Here is a 19,958-nt window from a genome sequence, read left to right on the forward strand (position 1 = left end):
GGGGCTGTGGCATAAAACATGCCTATAACCTTCATTGGGTGAAAATAAAAATAAAATAAAATAAATAATTGGCGCGTACACTTCTGTTAGGTGTTTGGCCGAGCTCCTCCTCCTATTTGTGGTGTGCGTCTTGATGTTGTTCCACAAATGGAGGGACCTACAGTTTCAAGCCGACTCCGAACGGCAGATATTTTTATGAGGAGCTTTTTCATGGCAGAAATACACTCGGAGGTTTGCCATTGCCTGCCGAGGGGCGACCGCTATTAGAAAAATGTTTTTAATAATTTTGCTTTCACCGAGATTCGAACCAACGACCTCTCAGTGAATTCCGAATGGTGATCACGCACCAACCCATTCGGCTACGGCGGCCGTAGAACAGTAAACAAACTATGTGACATATCACGCCGAAATTTGCCATGTAAGCTTATAACAGTCCTACCAAAAAACGAAAAATTTATTTTTGCCATATGTCATCCGCGGACCGTTTTATTGATACCGTCTCGTTCATATTTGAGTAGAAGATATATTCACTTCAGTTCGATATGACCACTTTTTGCCTTGATTATAGCCTTCAAACGGTCAAAAAATGAGTTGCATCCTTCGCTATGGCCATATTCGCAGTGCCAAACATCTAATATTGATGAAATGACTCGAGCTTGTAAAGGGTGATCACTTTAGAGGTATAGGATTTTCAATTCAAATAAAACAACGAAAGTTCAAATTCATTCGGCAATATTTAATATTTTTGTGTAGAGCCATTCATAACATTTACTTTTTATATAATAGATAATTCCTTTCATATGTTGGCCGCAATTGCACCGTAATTCGGCTATCCGTAAACACCAATTTTGAATGACTCGCTGGAGGACTTCGGCCGGTATATCGTGAAGAAGAAGAAGTAATGTTGGTTTCCAATGCCTCGATCAAAGCTGGTTTATCTACAACGCATTTAGACTTTGCATACCCCTACAAATAAAAGTCCAAAGTTGTGATATCACATGATCTAGGTGGCCAATCTACTGGTTCGAGACGAGAGGTAAATTGCTCACCGAAACAACCTCGCAATAAATTCATTGTTTCACGGGCTGCGTGGCAAGTAACGCCGCCTTGTTGGAACCAAATATTGTGGAGATCACGGGCTTCACTTTCCGGCATCAAAAAGTCGTTTATCATTGCGCGATAGCGTTCGCCATTCACTGTTACATTAGCGCCAGACTCATCTCTGAAGAAGGTTGTTCTCAATGGATGTAATGGCTGTAATGGTTGTTCTTGAATGGCTTTGGGTTGCTCCCCAGCCCAAATGCGGCAATTTCGCTTACTGACGTAGCCATTAAGCCCGATAGTCGATTTTCGTAATACTTTTAATTCTTGAGGAGTAAGTCGCTTAAGGGTGCCGTTGCTGAAGCACTGCTGGTGGTTCCAGAAGCCGGTCGATGTAACTATGAAAGTCGGATAGCAGCTATAGAGAGACGTTACGGGAGTGACCACAGGCAAGAAATGTTCCAGATGGAACTGACGAATTGCTGCCAATCGATATATGAGACTTTGCGGTAATACGCAACTGATATTGAACGTTCAGCGCATTTGGCGTATGCAAAGAAAACAGAAGATTTCGTAGAAAAGATGAAGGGCTAAGGTTTTATGAGGGGTACGCGAGAAGAAGAAACAATAAAGAGAATAATACGCGAGTCCTCTACTCAAATGCCATGACCCAGCAGTTCGAGAATAAAGTGTGGCAACTGCGGTAAGACCGGGCATATGGCACGCGATTTCAGTACACCACGCAGCCAACTGAAGACGAACCCAGATAGAAGGAAGCGAAGCGCTAAGACTGACTCTGGCCACAGATTTAGTAAACGGTAATGTGGATGTAAACGGAACCAGTGGATGACTACAAGTTTCAAACAGGTACAGGAGAGAGAACTACGCTTTCTGGAAAGGTAGTTTGTGAAGTCATTATTGGAGTAATTTAATTTAATCTAAATAATTTCAAGTTACCATTTATTTCAGATATAGGAGCTATAATTGGGAAATGTTGGACTTTAGAGGAAAGAGAAATGTCGGTCAGTCATAGTAAACCACAATGGACCACAACGGGAAAGAGAAGAATTCTAGGAAGCAGGAAGAAAAATCTCCGATTTCATAAGAATTTAGTTGCAGGAAGTTAGAGGGCTAGATAGGACAAAAACTAAGAGATTCCTGGAGAAATACGGCTCGCTATTCAACGGTGATTGTGGAAAGTCTGGAAGGACTGTGATGGTGAAACACTGAATAGATATAGGAGATGAAAAGCCAATTCGTCAAGTTCCACGTCGAGACCACTAGCAAAGCACGAAGAAGCAAATAAGATAATCCAAGAAATGCAGCAAAGTTGAGTTAGTGAGCCATCAATAAGCCAGTGGAGCTCAGGGGGTGTGCTGGTTAGAAAGAAAGATGGAAGCACCCGATTTATGGTGATTATAGAAAGCTGAATGAAGTCACGAAAAAGGTCAGCGAATCATAATCACGAATAGATGACACTCTCGACATTTTATCTGGCGCGAAATGGTTTTCCACGCTTGATTTAAAAAGTAGTTACTGGCAGGTAGACAGCCTGCGGCATAGAAGGTGGGTTGGGGCAGTTTTCTGTGATGCCTTTCGGATTATGTAATGTGCCAGCAACCTTTGAGCGTCTGATGAAGCTTGCGCTGAGGGGCTACACTGGAAAACGTGTTTGGTGTATCAGTATTACATCATCGTCATGGGTAAAAATTTGAACTTTGAAGAAGTCCTTCAACGCATTGTCTCTACGCGATTGCGAGTGAATCTGAAGCAGTGCGGCTGAATAAGGACGTACCTAGCTCAATATACAAAGTATGGTGTTCGCTACACGTTACAATAGTACAGTATCATTCGGAGTATCTTTAGTATGATCGGGGGTAGAACAAATCCCCAATCCGAAGCGGAACTGCATATGTCGATGGATAAGTGGCTATGGGGTATCTAGTCGCTAATAAAAGATAAAATCACAGTGCTCTCAAGGAACTATATCAATACCCCTCTAACAACTGAGCAAATAGACTCCATCTAGAATCTCATCCTTGAAACAGAAGTGGCGGGGAAAGACCAGAATATAACACTCGCATTTTTGGGCGCGATCTACAAATCAGCATACATGGTTCTACACTACGAGGATAGCGCTTCAACGGACTGGCTAAAAGCGGCTCTTACTGACGCGACACCTTGGGAGGGTGCTTCACTGTGGGTCGCAGAGGAATCCAAAATACCTCCCTCACAGATAGCAGTGGGGTACTTTCCTGACCCCAGTCCTTAGAAACCAAAAAGATACTGGACTTCTTACAGGGGCAGAAAAAAGGCTTCAATGTTGACACATGGCGTACTCTTTTTAGAGTCGGAAGAGGCTCAAATGTAACACTGGTTCTAGCACCAGACCTGAAATCAGCAGCCAGCTTGGGTAAGCTACCAATTCTGTTAAGTGACATTCAAGCTCATGACTGCGCCCCTCAATTCAGATCGATTAATGGATAAAATGGAAGCTGTGGAGTTGAATGAAGAGGACGAATGTATCCAATCCAACCCTAACCCAGCAGTCAGTGAATGAAGTGCATCCAGGAAAATCTTCATCACGCTAAGACCGCATCGGCCGAACTTAGTACGAGGCTTGTCAGTTGAAACATCAACATAGAGCTTATTCAGGAGCCCTTGTTAAACAGAGACCACATTAATGGCCTCACAGTTCAAGCACAAAGGTAATTTATGACGTGGACGCAGTCAACCCAAGGGCTGAGCTTATTATAGACACCAATATTAAATATTTTGCCTTTACAGAATTTCTTAATGGCGTCACGGCAGCAGTACTAGTCGAAGCGGAAAGAAATATCACAGTTGGGGTAATAATAGGAAAGCCCTTACACTATATAACAAGGAACTGAGGAAGTCAAAAACGAACTTATGGCAAAAGTTCTATAAGGGACTAAACGATGGTATTATCACCACTGCTTTGGTCTCTCCTGGCTGAAAACCTAGTACAAACCCTTAATAATAAAGAGGACAAAACAATTGGATATGCAGATGACATTTCTGCAATAATTAAAGCCAACCACGGAAGGACCGCAAAGGACTGGCTGCAAGACGCCTTAAATACCACCTGGGAATGGTGTATGAAAGAGGGACGATCAATAAACCCTTCCAACACCACTATTGTCCCCTTTACCAGGAAAAGGGTTGTAAATATACCCACTCTGGAAATAAATGGAACGGAGGTAACTCTAAAAAGAGAGGTTAAATATCTAGGAATTATGCTGGATAAGAAAGCTCACCTGGGAGGCCCTCCTCAACTCAGTACAAAAAAGGGTAACAAAAACAGCATCGTCAACAAAACAGCTTTTGGAAAAATCCTGAGCCTTAGCCATAAATAACCTTTTGGATCTGCACCCAAATGGGTAAAGAAAGCCAGTATAGCCTTATACTCCTGCAAATCTATGTTCGGTGAAAAATGGGGACTCAAGCCACAGGTCATGTTGTGGATGTACAACGCAGTGCTTTTGCCAATTTTAACGTGCCTGGTTTGGTGGGAGGCTCTTCGGAAGGGCTATATATCACTAAACTGGGAAGGGTGCAAAAGACTGCATGCATTGGCATCACCAGAGCATGTAAAACTTGCCCCAGTGCTTCCCTGAATGTCCTTATTTACTTCCTTCCTATCGACTTTTACGTTATTTCCACCGCAGCTCAAAGTGCAATCAGGTTAAAGAAGGTTGGCCTCAAGAGACATGTTAGCATATTCGCGCAGTTAGCACCATATTTCTCCGAACTTCGAACAGATCTCTCTATCCGCAAACCAGAGTTTGAGGGTCGTGCTAGGGCAATCTTTCCAAATAAGCAGGATTAGATCGAGGAGAAAATCTACACTGACGGTTCTAAGATGGAATCGGGAGTCGAAGCAGGGGTTTTTTCTAAATCAGCCAATTTATCTATCTCCTTTAAACTGCCGAAATGCCAGTGTTTTTCAACCAGAAGTCTTTGCGATCCTGCAGACATGCAAAATGCTTAGGGAACGAGGGAGATATTAACATTTTCTCCGATACTTAAGCAGCGATCAAGGCTCTGACGACGCTATGGTGCAGAACGAAATTAGTAAACTCCTGTAAGGAGGAGATCAAATCTCGTGGGTGTGCAGGTTACATTTCTCTGATCTGGGTTCCACGACATAGGAACGCAGAGGGAAATAAAATTGCTGAGGAGCTTGCCAGGAAGGAGACTGAATTGGCCTCAGAAACCTCCTACCCCGTCATCGGCATCCCCCTGACAGTTGTTAAAGGGGAACAGCACAAATTTTTTCTCAGGAAAGCGCAGAAAAGATGGAGCTCCATTTTTTCATGTACTATTTCGAAAACCCTTTGGTTTCAGTACAATGTACGAAGAACTCAGAAAGTTCTTTGGACTCCTTGCCATTCAATTTCCAAACTCATAGCTGTTATTATTTACCGGTTACTGGATGATCGGCACACACGCGGAAGAGCTAGGGTTACCATTTAATCCCCATTGCAAAAGCTGTAGGTATCTTTCAGAGAAGGAGCCTGTTGAGCACTGAGTGCTCCTTTCTTCCACAGCCTGGGACAGTGCTCCAACCTAAATCCCATTAATCTTCTCCAGGCTTTAAGGTTAATCTTTATGTCAGTTAAATTCAGATACCATTCCGCTCTCGTGAAAGGTAGAAATCGTAAACACATTACGCTTATCGCGGGCCACGGTAGGTATAATTATACAACAGTTAAGCCTGGCTTGTCAAGGGCGGAAGTTGTTTCAGCATATATACTGTAAGACTAAGTGTAACTATTTACGGAACATATTTTATATATTTTGATCCTATTTTTGTTAAATTTAGAAGGGAACATCCTTGAAGATTGATTGGAGATTCATCGACAACGATCGTATCACCTGGAATATACAGAGAGCGTGGTGTTAATAAGTGGTTTAATTTTGCAAAAAAAGTTTAATTATAAGGCTGAATATCGTTGAAATGCAAACAGCATTAAATTTATGAGAATCTGTTATATGACATACTAGCTTTAATCCGCGGCCCCGCTCGCGCAGGAGTAGTTTTGAAGGATTTAGGATATGTATATAAAAGAATTACAAACAATAATTTCATAGAAAATATTTTTTTTTTATAACCGTAATATTATAATACCCGGCATCCGTTGCTATGCGTCGTTGAATAAAATCAAAACAACCAATCAGAAAAATATCAAGCAAAATTATTTTAATTAATTTTCTACCTCAAACCGTTTTTGAACTTTACATTTGGGTCATAGTTGAACAGCTTATGCGGATTATGAACTCTAGAGTGTGCTGTAAATAGTGGGAAATAGGAAAAACTAAGATTTTTTAAATTAAATTTAAGCGAATATTCGATTATTAGTGACGAATGAGAGTGGTGGTGCGGCCTGGGGGCTGTGGCATAAAACATGCCTATAACCTTCATTGGGTGAAAATATGAATGTATAAAACTTGTTACGTCATTTGGTTTGTCGTTTCGTAGTGATGCGCGGACAACGTACAGACATTCACCTTTATAGTATAGATTATACAGGGCGAACGATATGAAGTGTTTCCTATTCAAAATACCAAAATTTTTTTGTGTGAAATTAGTTTTTATTGATTTCAAAGACAAAATTGTTCAAAAATTATTACAATTTTAACATACCTTCTACTCAAATATGAACGAGACGGTATCAATAAAACGGTCCGCGGATGACATATGGCAAAAATAAATTTTTTGTTGTTTGGTAGGACTGTTATAAGCTTACATGGCAAATTTCAGCGTGATATGTCACATAGTTTGTTTTCTGTGCTACTGTAAACAAGTCAAGCTCGAGTGTGTTCTTCGAATTTAACGATGGAAATTCAAGTTGAACAAAGAATTTGTTTGAAATTTTGTTATTCCAACAAAATTTCGGCTTCAGACGCCTTAAAAATGTTGCAGACGACCTATGGAGATTTTGCTCTATAGCGTGCACGTGTTTTCCAGTGGTACAAATCGTTCAAAGAGCGCCGTACATTGGTAGAAAACTTGCCTCATGAACGTCGTCCAGCAACATCAGTAAACGACGAAAACATCGGAAAAGTAAAGGAAATTGTGCTTGAAAATCGCACAAATCGCAAAATCGGTTAACGCTGAATATTATTTAGACGTTTTAAAGCGTTTGCGCGAGAACATTCGTCTTAAAAGGAAGGAATTGTGGGACAACAAGTCATGGCTCTTGCATCACGATAATGCACCAGCTCACACATCACGTCTTGTTCGCGATTATTTGAACAAAAATAATGTTAATGTCGTTCCGCAAGCACCGTATTCGCTTGATATGGCTCCATGTGACTTTTTCCTGTTTCCCAAGCTCAAGTTGCCGCTCCGTGGAAAACATTTTGAGACAATTGAAGTCATAAAAGAGAATTCGAAGAACACACTCGGGCTTGACTTGTTTACAGTAGAACAGAAAACAAACTATGTGACATATCACGCCGAAATTTGCCATGTAAGCTTATAACAGTCCTACCAAAAAACGAAAAATTTATTTTTGCCATATGTCATCCGCGGACCGTTTTATTGATACCGTCTCGTTCATATTTGAGTAGAAGATATATTCACTTCAGTTCGATATGACCACTTTTTGCCTTGATTATAGCCTTCAAACGGTCAAAAAATGAGTTGCATCCTTCGCTATGGCCATATTCGCAGTGCCAAACATCTAATATTGATGAAATGACTCGAGCTTGTAAAGGGTGATCACTTTAGAGGTATAGGATTTTCAATTCAAATAAAACAACGAAAGTTCAAATTCATTCGGCAATATTTAATATTTTTGTGTAGAGCCATTCATAACATTTACTTTTTATATAATAGATAATTCCTTTCATATGTTGGCCGCAATTGCACCGTAATTCGGCTATCCGTAAACACCAATTTTGAATGACTCGCTGGAGGACTTCGGCCGGTATATCGTGAAGAAGAAGAAGTAATGTTGGTTTCCAATGCCTCGATCAAAGCTGGTTTATCTACAACGCATTTAGACTTTGCATACCCCTACAAATAAAAGTCCAAAGTTGTGATATCACATGATCTAGGTGGCCAATCTACTGGTTCGAGACGAGAGGTAAATTGCTCACCGAAACAACCTCGCAATAAATTCATTGTTTCACGGGCTGCGTGGCAAGTAACGCCGCCTTGTTGGAACCAAATATTGTGGAGATCACGGGCTTCACTTTCCGGCATCAAAAAGTCGTTTATCATTGCGCGATAGCGTTCGCCATTCACTGTTACATTAGCGCCAGACTCATCTCTGAAGAAGGTTGTTCTCAATGGATGTAATGGCTGTAATGGTTGTTCTTGAATGGCTTTGGGTTGCTCCCCAGCCCAAATGCGGCAATTTCGCTTACTGACGTAGCCATTAAGCCCGATAGTCGATTTTCGTAATACTTTTAATTCTTGAGGAGTAAGTCGCTTAAGGGTGCCGTTGCTGAAGCACTGCTGGTGGTTCCAGAAGCCGGTCGATGTAACTATGAAAGTCGGATAGCAGCTATAGAGAGACGTTACGGGAGTGACCACAGGCAAGAAATGTTCCAGATGGAACTGACGAATTGCTGCCAATCGATATATGAGACTTTGCGGTAATACGCAACTGATATTGAACGTTCAGCGCATTTGGCGTATGCAAAGAAAACAGAAGATTTCGTAGAAAAGATGAAGGGCTAAGGTTTTATGAGGGGTACGCGAGAAGAAGAAACAATAAAGAGAATAATACGCGAGTCCTCTACTCAAATGCCATGACCCAGCAGTTCGAGAATAAAGTGTGGCAACTGCGGTAAGACCGGGCATATGGCACGCGATTTCAGTACACCACGCAGCCAACTGAAGACGAACCCAGATAGAAGGAAGCGAAGCGCTAAGACTGACTCTGGCCACAGATTTAGTAAACGGTAATGTGGATGTAAACGGAACCAGTGGATGACTACAAGTTTCAAACAGGTACAGGAGAGAGAACTACGCTTTCTGGAAAGGTAGTTTGTGAAGTCATTATTGGAGTAATTTAATTTAATCTAAATAATTTCAAGTTACCATTTATTTCAGATATAGGAGCTATAATTGGGAAATGTTGGACTTTAGAAGAAAGAGAAATGTCGGTCAGTCATAGTAAACCACAATGGACCACAACGGGAAAGAGAAGAATTCTAGGAAGCAGGAAGAAAAATCTCCGATTTCATAAGAATTTAGTTGCAGGAAGTTAGAGGGCTAGATAGGACAAAAACTAAGAGATTCCTGGAGAAATACGGCTCGCTATTCAACGGTGATTGTGGAAAGTCTGGAAGGACTGTGATGGTGAAACACTGAATAGATATAGGAGATGAAAAGCCAATTCGTCAAGTTCCACGTCGAGACCACTAGCAAAGCACGAAGAAGCAAATAAGATAATCCAAGAAATGCAGCAAAGTTGAGTTAGTGAGCCATCAATAAGCCAGTGGAGCTCAGGGGGTGTGCTGGTTAGAAAGAAAGATGGAAGCACCCGATTTATGGTGATTATAGAAAGCTGAATGAAGTCACGAAAAAGGTCAGCGAATCATAATCACGAATAGATGACACTCTCGACATTTTATCTGGCGCGAAATGGTTTTCCACGCTTGATTTAAAAAGTAGTTACTGGCAGGTAGACAGCCTGCGGCATAGAAGGTGGGTTGGGGCAGTTTTCTGTGATGCCTTTCGGATTATGTAATGTGCCAGCAACCTTTGAGCGTCTGATGAAGCTTGCGCTGAGGGGCTACACTGGAAAACGTGTTTGGTGTATCAGTATTACATCATCGTCATGGGTAAAAATTTGAACTTTGAAGAAGTCCTTCAACGCATTGTCTCTACGCGATTGCGAGTGAATCTGAAGCAGTGCGGCTGAATAAGGACGTACCTAGCTCAATATACAAAGTATGGTGTTCGCTACACGTTACAATAGTACAGTATCATTCGGAGTATCTTTAGTATGATCGGGGGTAGAACAAATCCCCAATCCGAAGCGGAACTGCATATGTCGATGGATAAGTGGCTATGGGGTATCTAGTCGCTAATAAAAGATAAAATCACAGTGCTCTCAAGGAACTATATCAATACCCCTCTAACAACTGAGCAAATAGACTCCATCTAGAATCTCATCCTTGAAACAGAAGTGGCGGGGAAAGACCAGAATATAACACTCGCATTTTTGGGCGCGATCTACAAATCAGCATACATGGTTCTACACTACGAGGATAGCGCTTCAACGGACTGGCTAAAAGCGGCTCTTACTGACGCGACACCTTGGGAGGGTGCTTCACTGTGGGTCGCAGAGGAATCCAAAATACCTCCCTCACAGATAGCAGTGGGGTACTTTCCTGACCCCAGTCCTTAGAAACCAAAAAGATACTGGACTTCTTACAGGGGCAGAAAAAAGGCTTCAATGTTGACACATGGCGTACTCTTTTTAGAGTCGGAAGAGGCTCAAATGTAACACTGGTTCTAGCACCAGACCTGAAATCAGCAGCCAGCTTGGGTAAGCTACCAATTCTGTTAAGTGACATTCAAGCTCATGACTGCGCCCCTCAATTCAGATCGATTAATGGATAAAATGGAAGCTGTGGAGTTGAATGAAGAGGACGAATGTATCCAATCCAACCCTAACCCAGCAGTCAGTGAATGAAGTGCATCCAGGAAAATCTTCATCACGCTAAGACCGCATCGGCCGAACTTAGTACGAGGCTTGTCAGTTGAAACATCAACATAGAGCTTATTCAGGAGCCCTTGTTAAACAGAGACCACATTAATGGCCTCACAGTTCAAGCACAAAGGTAATTTATGACGTGGACGCAGTCAACCCAAGGGCTGAGCTTATTATAGACACCAATATTAAATATTTTGCCTTTACAGAATTTCTTAATGGCGTCACGGCAGCAGTACTAGTCGAAGCGGAAAGAAATATCACAGTTGGGGTAATAATAGGAAAGCCCTTACACTATATAACAAGGAACTGAGGAAGTCAAAAACGAACTTATGGCAAAAGTTCTATAAGGGACTAAACGATGGTATTATCACCACTGCTTTGGTCTCTCCTGGCTGAAAACCTAGTACAAACCCTTAATAATAAAGAGGACAAAACAATTGGATATGCAGATGACATTTCTGCAATAATTAAAGCCAACCACGGAAGGACCGCAAAGGACTGGCTGCAAGACGCCTTAAATACCACCTGGGAATGGTGTATGAAAGAGGGACGATCAATAAACCCTTCCAACACCACTATTGTCCCCTTTACCAGGAAAAGGGTTGTAAATATACCCACTCTGGAAATAAATGGAACGGAGGTAACTCTAAAAAGAGAGGTTAAATATCTAGGAATTATGCTGGATAAGAAAGCTCACCTGGGAGGCCCTCCTCAACTCAGTACAAAAAAGGGTAACAAAAACAGCATCGTCAACAAAACAGCTTTTGGAAAAATCCTGAGCCTTAGCCATAAATAACCTTTTGGATCTGCACCCAAATGGGTAAAGAAAGCCAGTATAGCCTTATACTCCTGCAAATCTATGTTCGGTGAAAAATGGGGACTCAAGCCACAGGTCATGTTGTGGATGTACAACGCAGTGCTTTTGCCAATTTTAACGTGCCTGGTTTGGTGGGAGGCTCTTCGGAAGGGCTATATATCACTAAACTGGGAAGGGTGCAAAAGACTGCATGCATTGGCATCACCAGAGCATGTAAAACTTGCCCCAGTGCTTCCCTGAATGTCCTTATTTACTTCCTTCCTATCGACTTTTACGTTATTTCCACCGCAGCTCAAAGTGCAATCAGGTTAAAGAAGGTTGGCCTCTGGAGACAATCTCTCAAGAGACATGTTAGCATATTCGCGCAGTTAGCACCATATTTCTCCGAACTTCGAACAGATCTCTCTATCCGCAAACCAGAGTTTGAGGGTCGTGCTAGGGCAATCTTTCCAAATAAGCAGGATTAGATCGAGGAGAAAATCTACACTGACGGTTCTAAGATGGAATCGGGAGTCGAAGCAGGGGTTTTTTCTAAATCAGCCAATTTATCTATCTCCTTTAAACTGCCGAAATGCCAGTGTTTTTCAACCAGAAGTCTTTGCGCTCCTGCAGACATGCAAAATGCTTAGGGAACGAGGGAGATATTAACATTTTCTCCGATACTTAAGCAGCGATCAAGGCTCTGACGACGCTATGGTGCAGAACGAAATTAGTAAACTCCTGTAAGGAGGAGATCAAATCTCGTGGGTGTGCAGGTTACATTTCTCTGATCTGGGTTCCACGACATAGGAACGCAGAGGGAAATAAAATTGCTGAGGAGCTTGCCAGGAAGGGGACTGAATTGGCCTCAGAAACCTCCTACCCCGTCATCGGCATCCCCCTGACAGTTGTTAAAGGGGAACAGCACAAATTTTTTCTCAGGAAAGCGCAGAAAAGATGGAGCTCCATTTTTTCATGTACTATTTCGAAAACCCTTTGGTTTCAGTACAATGTACGAAGAATTCAGAAAGTTCTTTGGACTCCTTGCCATTCAATTTCCAAACTCATAGGTGTTATTATTTACCGGTTACTGGATGATCGGCACACACGCGGAAGAGCTAGGGTTACCATTTAATCCCCATTGCAAAAGCTGTAGGTATCTTTCAGAGAAGGAGCCTGTTGAGCACTGAGTGCTCCTTTCTTCCACAGCCTGGGACAGTGCTGCAACCTAAATCCTATTAATCTTCTCCAGGCTTTAAGGTTAATCTTTATGTCAGTTAAATTCAGATACCATTCCGCTCTCGTGAAAGGTAGAAATCGTAAACACATTACGCTTATCGCGGGCCACGGTAGGTATAATTATACAACAGTTAAGCCTGGCTTGTCAAGGGCGGAAGTTGTTTCAGCATATATACTGTAAGACTAAGTGTAACTATTTACGGAACATATTTTATATATTTTGATCCTATTTTTGTTAAATTTAGAAGGGAACATCCTTGAAGATTGATTGGAGGAATATACAGAGAGCGTGGTGTTAATAAGTGGTTTAATTTTGCAAAAAAAGTTTAATTATAAGGCTGAATATCGTTGAAATGCAAACAGCATTAAATTTATGAGAATCTGTTATATGACATACTAGCTTTAATCCGCGGCCCCGCTCGCGCAGGAGTAGTTTTGAAGGATTTAGGATATGTATATAAAAGAATTACAAACAATAATTTCATAGAAAATATATTTTTTTTATAAACATAATATTATAATACCCGGCATCCGTTGCTATGCGTCGTTGAATAAAATCAAAACAACCAATCAGAAAAATATCAAGCAAAATTATTTTAATTAATTTTCTACCTCAAACCGTTTTTGAACTTTACATTTGGGTCATAGTTGAACAGCTTATGCGGATTATGAACTCTAGAGTGTGCTGTAAATAGTGGGAAATAGGAAAAACTAAGATTTTTTAAATTAAATTTAAGCGAATATTCGATTATTAGTGACGAATGAGAGTGGTGGTGCGGCCTGGGGGCTGTGGCATAAAACATGCCTATAACCTTCATTGGGTGAAAATATGAATGTATAAAACTTGTTACGTCATTTGGTTTGTCGTTTCGTAGTGATGCGCGGACAAAGTACAGACATTCACCTTTATAGTATAGATTATACAGGGTGAACGATATGAAGTGTTACCTATTCAAAATACCAAAATTTTTTTGTGTGAAATTAGTTTTTATTGATTTCAAAGACAAAATTGTTCAAAAATTATTACAATTTTAACATACCTTCTACTCAAATATGAACGAGACGGTATCAATAAAACGGTCCGCGGATGACATATGGCAAAAATAAATTTTTTGTTGTTTGGTAGGACTGTTATAAGCTTACATGGCAAATTTCAGCGTGATATGTCACATAGTTTGTTTTCTGTGCTACTGTAAACAAGTCAAGCTCGAGTGTGTTCTTCGAATTTAACGATGGAAATTCAAGTTGAACAAAGAATTTGTTTGAAATTTTGTTATTCCAACAAAATTTCGGCTTCAGACGCCTTAAAAATGTTGCAGACGACCTATGGAGATTTTGCTCTATAGCGTGCACGTGTTTTCCAGTGGTACAAATCGTTCAAAGAGCGCCGTACATTGGTAGAAAACTTGCCTCATGAACGTCGTCCAGCAACATCAGTAAACGACGAAAACATCGGAAAAGTAAAGGAAATTGTGCTTGAAAATCGCACAAATCGCAAAATCGGTTAACGCTGAATATTATTTAGACGTTTTATAGCGTTTGCGCGAGAACATTCGTCTTAAAAGGAAGGAATTGTGGGACAACAAGTCATGGCTCTTGCATCACGATAATGCACCAGCTCACACATCACGTCTTGTTCGCGATTATTTGAACAAAAATAATGTTAATGTCGTTCCGCAAGCACCGTATTCGCTTGATATGGCTCCATGTGACTTTTTCCTGTTTCCCAAGCTCAAGTTGCCGCTCCGTGGAAAACATTTTGAGACAATTGAAGTCATAAAAGAGAATTCGAAGAACACACTCGGGCTTGACTTGTTTACAGTAGAACAGAAAACAAACTATGTGACATATCACGCCGAAATTTGCCATGTAAGCTTATAACAGTCCTACCAAAAAACGAAAAATTTATTTTTGCCATATGTCATCCGCGGACCGTTTTATTGATACCGTCTCGTTCATATTTGAGTAGAAGATATATTCACTTCAGTTCGATATGACCACTTTTTGCCTTGATTATAGCCTTCAAACGGTCAAAAAATGAGTTGCATCCTTCGCTATGGCCATATTCGCAGTGCCAAACATCTAATATTGATGAAATGACTCGAGCTTGTAAAGGGTGATCACTTTAGAGGTATAGGATTTTCAATTCAAATAAAACAACGAAAGTTCAAATTCATTCGGCAATATTTAATATTTTTGTGTAGAGCCATTCATAACATTTACTTTTTATAGATAATTCCTTTCATATGTTGGCCGCAATTGCACCGTAATTCGGCTATCCGTAAACACCAATTTTGAATGACTCGCTGGAGGACTTCGGCCGGTATATCGTGAAGAAGAAGAAGTAATGTTGGTTTCCAATGCCTCGATCAAAGCTGGTTTATCTACAACGCATTTAGACTTTGCATACCCCTACAAATAAAAGTCCAAAGTTGTGATATCACATGATCTAGGTGGCCAATCTACTGGTCCGAGACGAGAGGTAAATTGCTCACCGAAACAACCTTGCAATAAATTCATTGTTTCACGGGCTGCGTGGCAAGTAACGCCGCCTTGTTGGAACCAAATATTGTGGAGATCACGGGCTTCACTTTCCGGCATCAAAAAGTCCTTTATCATTGCGCGATAGCGTTCGCCATTCACTGTTACATTAGCGCCAGACTCATCTCTGAAGAAGGTTGTTCTCAATGGATGTAATGGCTGTAATGGTTGTTCTTGAATGGCTTTGGGTTGCTCCCCAGCCCAAATGCGGCAATTTCGCTTACTGACGTAGCCATTAAGCCCGATAGTCGATTTTCGTAATACTTTTAATTCTTGAGGAGTAAGTCGCTTAAGGGTGCCGTTGCTGAAGCACTGCTGGTGGTTCCAGAAGCCGGTCGATGTAACTATGAAAGTCGGATAGCAGCTATAGAGAGACGTTACGGGAGTGATCACAGGCAAGAAATGTTCCAGATGGAACTGACGAATTGCTGCCAATCGATATATGAGACTTTGCGGTAATACGCAACTGATATTGAACGTTCAGCGCATTTGGCGTATGCAAAGAAAACAGAAGATTTCGTAGAAAAGATGAAGGGCTAAGGTTTTATGAGGGGTACGCGAGAAGAAGAAACAATAAAGAGAATAATACGCGAGTCCTCTACTCAAATGCCATGACCCAGCAGTTCGAGAATAAAGTGTGGCAACTGCGGTAAGACCGGGCATATGGCACGCGATTTCAGTACACCACGCAGCCAACTGAAGACGAACCCAGGTAGAAGGAAGCGAAGCGCTAAGACTGACTCTGGCCACAGATTTAGTAAACGGTAATGTGGATGTAAACGGAACCAGTGGATGACTACAAGTTTCAAACAGGTACAGGAGAGAGAACTACGCTTTCTGGAAAGGTAGTTTGTGAAGTCATTATTGGAGTAATTTAATTTAATCTAAATAATTTCAAGTTACCATTTATTTCAGATATAGGAGCTATAATTGGGAAATGTTGGACTTTAGAAGAAAGAGAAATGTCGGTCAGTCATAGTAAACCACAATGGACCACAACGGGAAAGAGAAGAATTCTAGGAAGCAGGAAGAAAAATCTCCGATTTCATAAGAATTTAGTTGCAGGAAGTTAGAGGGCTAGATAGGACAAAAACTAAGAGATTCCTGGAGAAATACGGCTCGCTATTCAACGGTGATTGTGGAAAGTCTGGAAGGACTGTGATGGTGAAACACTGAATAGATATAGGAGATGAAAAGCCAATTCGTCAAGTTCCACGTCGAGACCACTAGCAAAGCACGAAGAAGCAAATAAGATAATCCAAGAAATGCAGCAAAGTTGAGTTAGTGAGCCATCAATAAGCCAGTGGAGCTCAGGGGGTGTGCTGGTTAGAAAGAAAGATGGAAGCACCCGATTTATGGTGATTATAGAAAGCTGAATGAAGTCACGAAAAAGGTCAGCGAATCATAATCACGAATAGATGACACTCTCGACATTTTATCTGGCGCGAAATGGTTTTCCACGCTTGATTTAAAAAGTAGTTACTGGCAGGTAGACAGCCTGCGGCATAGAAGGTGGGTTGGGGCAGTTTTCTGTGATGCCTTTCGGATTATGTAATGTGCCAGCAACCTTTGAGCGTCTGATGAAGCTTGCGCTGAGGGGCTACACTGGAAAACGTGTTTGGTGTATCAGTATTACATCATCGTCATGGGTAAAAATTTGAACTTTGAAGAAGTCCTTCAACGCATTGTCTCTACGCGATTGCGAGTGAATCTGAAGCAGTGCGGCTGAATAAGGACGTACCTAGCTCAATACACAAAGTATGGTGTTCGCTACACGTTACAATAGTACAGTATCATTCGGAGTATCTTTAGTATGATCGGGGGTAGAACAAATCCCCAATCCGAAGCGGAACTGCATATGTCGATGGATAAGTGGCTATGGGGTATCTAGTCGCTAATAAAAGATAAAATCACAGTGCTCTCAAGGAACTATATCAATACCCCTCTAACAACTGAGCAAATAGACTCCATCTAGAATCTCATCCTTGAAACAGAAGTGGCGGGGAAAGACCAGAATATAACACTCGCATTTTTGGGCGCGATCTACAAATCAGCATACATGGTTCTGCACTACGAGGATAGCGCTTCAACGGACTGGCTAAAAGCGGCTCTTACTGACGCGACACCTTGGGAGGGTGCTTCACTGTGGGTCGCAGAGGAATCCAAAATACCTCCCTCACAGATAGCAGTGGGGTACTTTCCTGACCCCAGTCCTTAGAAACCAAACAGATACTGGACTTCTTACAGGGGCAGAAAAAAGGCTTCAATGACACATGGCGTACTCTTTTTAGAGTCGGAAGAGGCTCAAATGTAACACTGGTTCTAGCACCAGACCTGAAATCAGCAGCCAGCTTGGGTAAGCTACCAATTCTGTTAAGTGACATTCAAGCTCATGACTGCGCCCCTCAATTCAGATCGATTAATGGATAAAATGGAAGCTGTGGAGTTGAATGAAGAGGACGAATGTATCCAATCCAACCCTAACCCAGCAGTCAGTGAATGAAGTGCGTCCAGGAAAATCTTCATCACGCTAGGGGTGTAGGGCAGATCGCCTCCGCGTGGTGCACCCTGGGTAGCGCTAAATGATCTGCGGCCTCAGCGGCCTCCTGAACGATGACGACCCCCCCTCGCTTTTTCGGATTTGGACAAATTCTTTTCACTACTTTTTTCGACATTTTCTGACCCCTGTGCTGGTAGTCGCGGCATTCTGTTACCTGAGTATGCTGAGGTGAAACTCAGCAGAAATGGCTGATGGGCTAATGACGTGACTGCCCCCGTCCCGTTAAAAGCCTGGCAGGCCTCGGAGTACGTTCCAAATCCGTAGCCATGTGGTTGGCGGTGTAGGTGCGATTGAGACGACTCCCGTCTTTGTGCCCGGTCTGGCTCTGAACGCATGCCCCATAAGGACATGCGTCAACCCTCGCATGGCCTCCCTGCTATGGCACAGACAACCATGGGACCATTTAAGGACGACTACACACTACGGGTTTGGATAGCGGCTTCGAGTGGGGACCCAACAACAACAACAATGAACAATAACAATAACAAAAACAGAAACACAACAACAACAAACAACAACAACACAATAACCCTGCAGAAAACTTCAGGGGGTAGCGGGAGTTCGGAACCGAACCCCAAAACCACCTCTCTCAGGACTGGAGGAGGGAAATCACCTCCCAAAAAACCTGCGCCCCGGGGGGTAGTCTCTAGTGGGGGTAAGTGTCGGAACCGACGAGTAGGGCAGTGACCAAGGGGGACACCGGGGGAAAGTCGGAACCGACTTTCTCCACAAATTCGGGGGTTAAAGGTGGGAACCCACCTTTAATAGGTAGCGGATCACAGACGGAACCGTCTGCGACTCCTGGAGCAGTGGCGCTGGATGGGGTAGCCAGCACCAGCAAAGGGCTTTCACCTAGCTTTCCGGGGACTTCGGGGGTATCTCTTCGAGGACCCCCCCGTTAAGCCTAAACGGCAGCCTGGCCAGAGTAAGCGGTCCTTCTCTGACCTTCGTATGGCTACCAGGATCCTGGAGCGCTACGATGGCCAGAATGACCCTCAGTTATCTGAGAGGCATTCTCAGACGCTCGAGTGGGCCAGGAAGGTGGTCAGAGGAGCAGAGGAGGGCAGCGGAAAGGGAGTGGAAGCGAGCGCTCCACACCCGGGCTCGGGAGTAAAAAGGCAACGCTCCCAGGAGGAGGACGTCTCCAAAGAGAAGAGACCCAAGATTGGTGGTGGCCCACCAAAATCGTTTAGCGAAGTCGCTAAGCAGGCGGGCTCCATCATTCTCGGGGTGATGGACAGCGGTAGGGAAGACGGCGCTATCTCTAGGGAGGAGTGGAAGAGGGTAGCGTCCGCCATCTCTGCCGTATTCATGAAGGTGGTGAGGGAAAACCCTGGACCACCTCCAAGCTGTGAAAGTGCCGGATGGCACTACGGTTCCTACAAGAGAATCGTCTGCGCTGACGAACGGTCAGCTTTGATGTATAGGGCGGCAGTAGCCTTGGTGGGAGAGGTATGGGAGGGAGCCAAGCTGAAGGTAGTGGACAGAAGGGATCTACCTGTGCGTCCGCGAGCACGTGTCTGGCTCCCCTCCGAACCCTCTGCTTCGAAGGAGATGGAGGAAATCCTCCGCTACTGTAACCCCAAACTTCCCACGCACAACTGGAGGGTGGTTAAGGTGGAGAAGACTGAGGGATCCTATCGGCAAACGCTGATTCTGCTGAATGCAGAGTCTCTCAGTCCTCTTGCTGAAGCAAAGGGGATCATCAACTATGGCTTCGAGAAGGTAGTCCTTAAGGTCTACCATACCGATGCCAGAGGAGATGCCCCCGCACATCCGGAAGTGCTGGGAGAAGCAAGGCCCACAGTAGAGAAAGCTCCTGTGGACATGGAGGTAGATTCCGTCACGTCGGAGGGTGACAATGCTTATGACGTCCGCTCTTTACCGGGGTCCGTCATAAGCATCGGGTCGTTCTTCGACAGGGCGGAGGAGGAGAGGCTTCTGGCCTCGGAGAGCGAGGACGCCGTCCTGGAGGTGATGGAGAGGATCCTGTAGGATGAATATTCTTCAGATAAATCTTCAGCACTCTAAGGCGGCGTCCGCCAACCTACTTATCCACCTTGAGCAAGGTGGAGCTGAT

At 43.0% G+C, this 19,958-nt stretch overlaps 2 protein-coding genes across 2 annotated transcripts; both read right to left on the bottom strand.

Moving 5' to 3' along the window:
- Positions 1-735: 735 nt before the first annotated feature.
- Positions 736-2,736, bottom strand: LOC129250182 (uncharacterized). Its single transcript, XM_054889817.1, has 3 exons — positions 2,732-2,736; positions 1,050-1,561; positions 736-966 (listed from the first exon to the last, which is right to left on the bottom strand). The coding sequence occupies exons 1-3, from the start codon at positions 2,734-2,736 to the stop codon at positions 950-952; spliced, it is 534 nt and encodes a 177-aa protein (XP_054745792.1). The 3' UTR covers positions 736-949.
- Positions 2,737-7,855: 5,119 nt separating this feature from the next.
- Positions 7,856-19,101, bottom strand: LOC129250183 (uncharacterized). The gene is made up of 3 exons (XM_054889818.1): positions 18,977-19,101; positions 8,170-8,681; positions 7,856-8,086 (listed from the first exon to the last, which is right to left on the bottom strand). Exons 1-3 carry the CDS (start codon positions 19,099-19,101, stop codon positions 8,070-8,072), a joined length of 654 nt encoding a protein of 217 aa, XP_054745793.1. The 3' UTR covers positions 7,856-8,069.
- Positions 19,102-19,958: the final 857 nt, after the last annotated feature.

The sequence above is a fragment of the Anastrepha obliqua genome, chromosome 6 (genome assembly GCF_027943255.1).
Source record: "Anastrepha obliqua isolate idAnaObli1 chromosome 6, idAnaObli1_1.0, whole genome shotgun sequence".
Classification (NCBI taxonomy): Eukaryota; Metazoa; Arthropoda; class Insecta; order Diptera; family Tephritidae; genus Anastrepha; species Anastrepha obliqua.

What these genes read in the sequence shown, in the direction of transcription:
- LOC129250183 (XM_054889818.1), bottom strand. Translation starts at nt 19,101, where the DNA reads ATGATGGAGCCCGCCTGCTTAGCGACTTCGCTAAACGATTTTGGTGGG. An exon ending in CTTTTTACTCCCGAGCCCGG is followed by an intron (nt 8,682 to 18,976) that starts GTGTGGAGCGCT and finishes GTTCAATATCAG; the next exon opens with TTGCGTATTACCGCAAAGTC.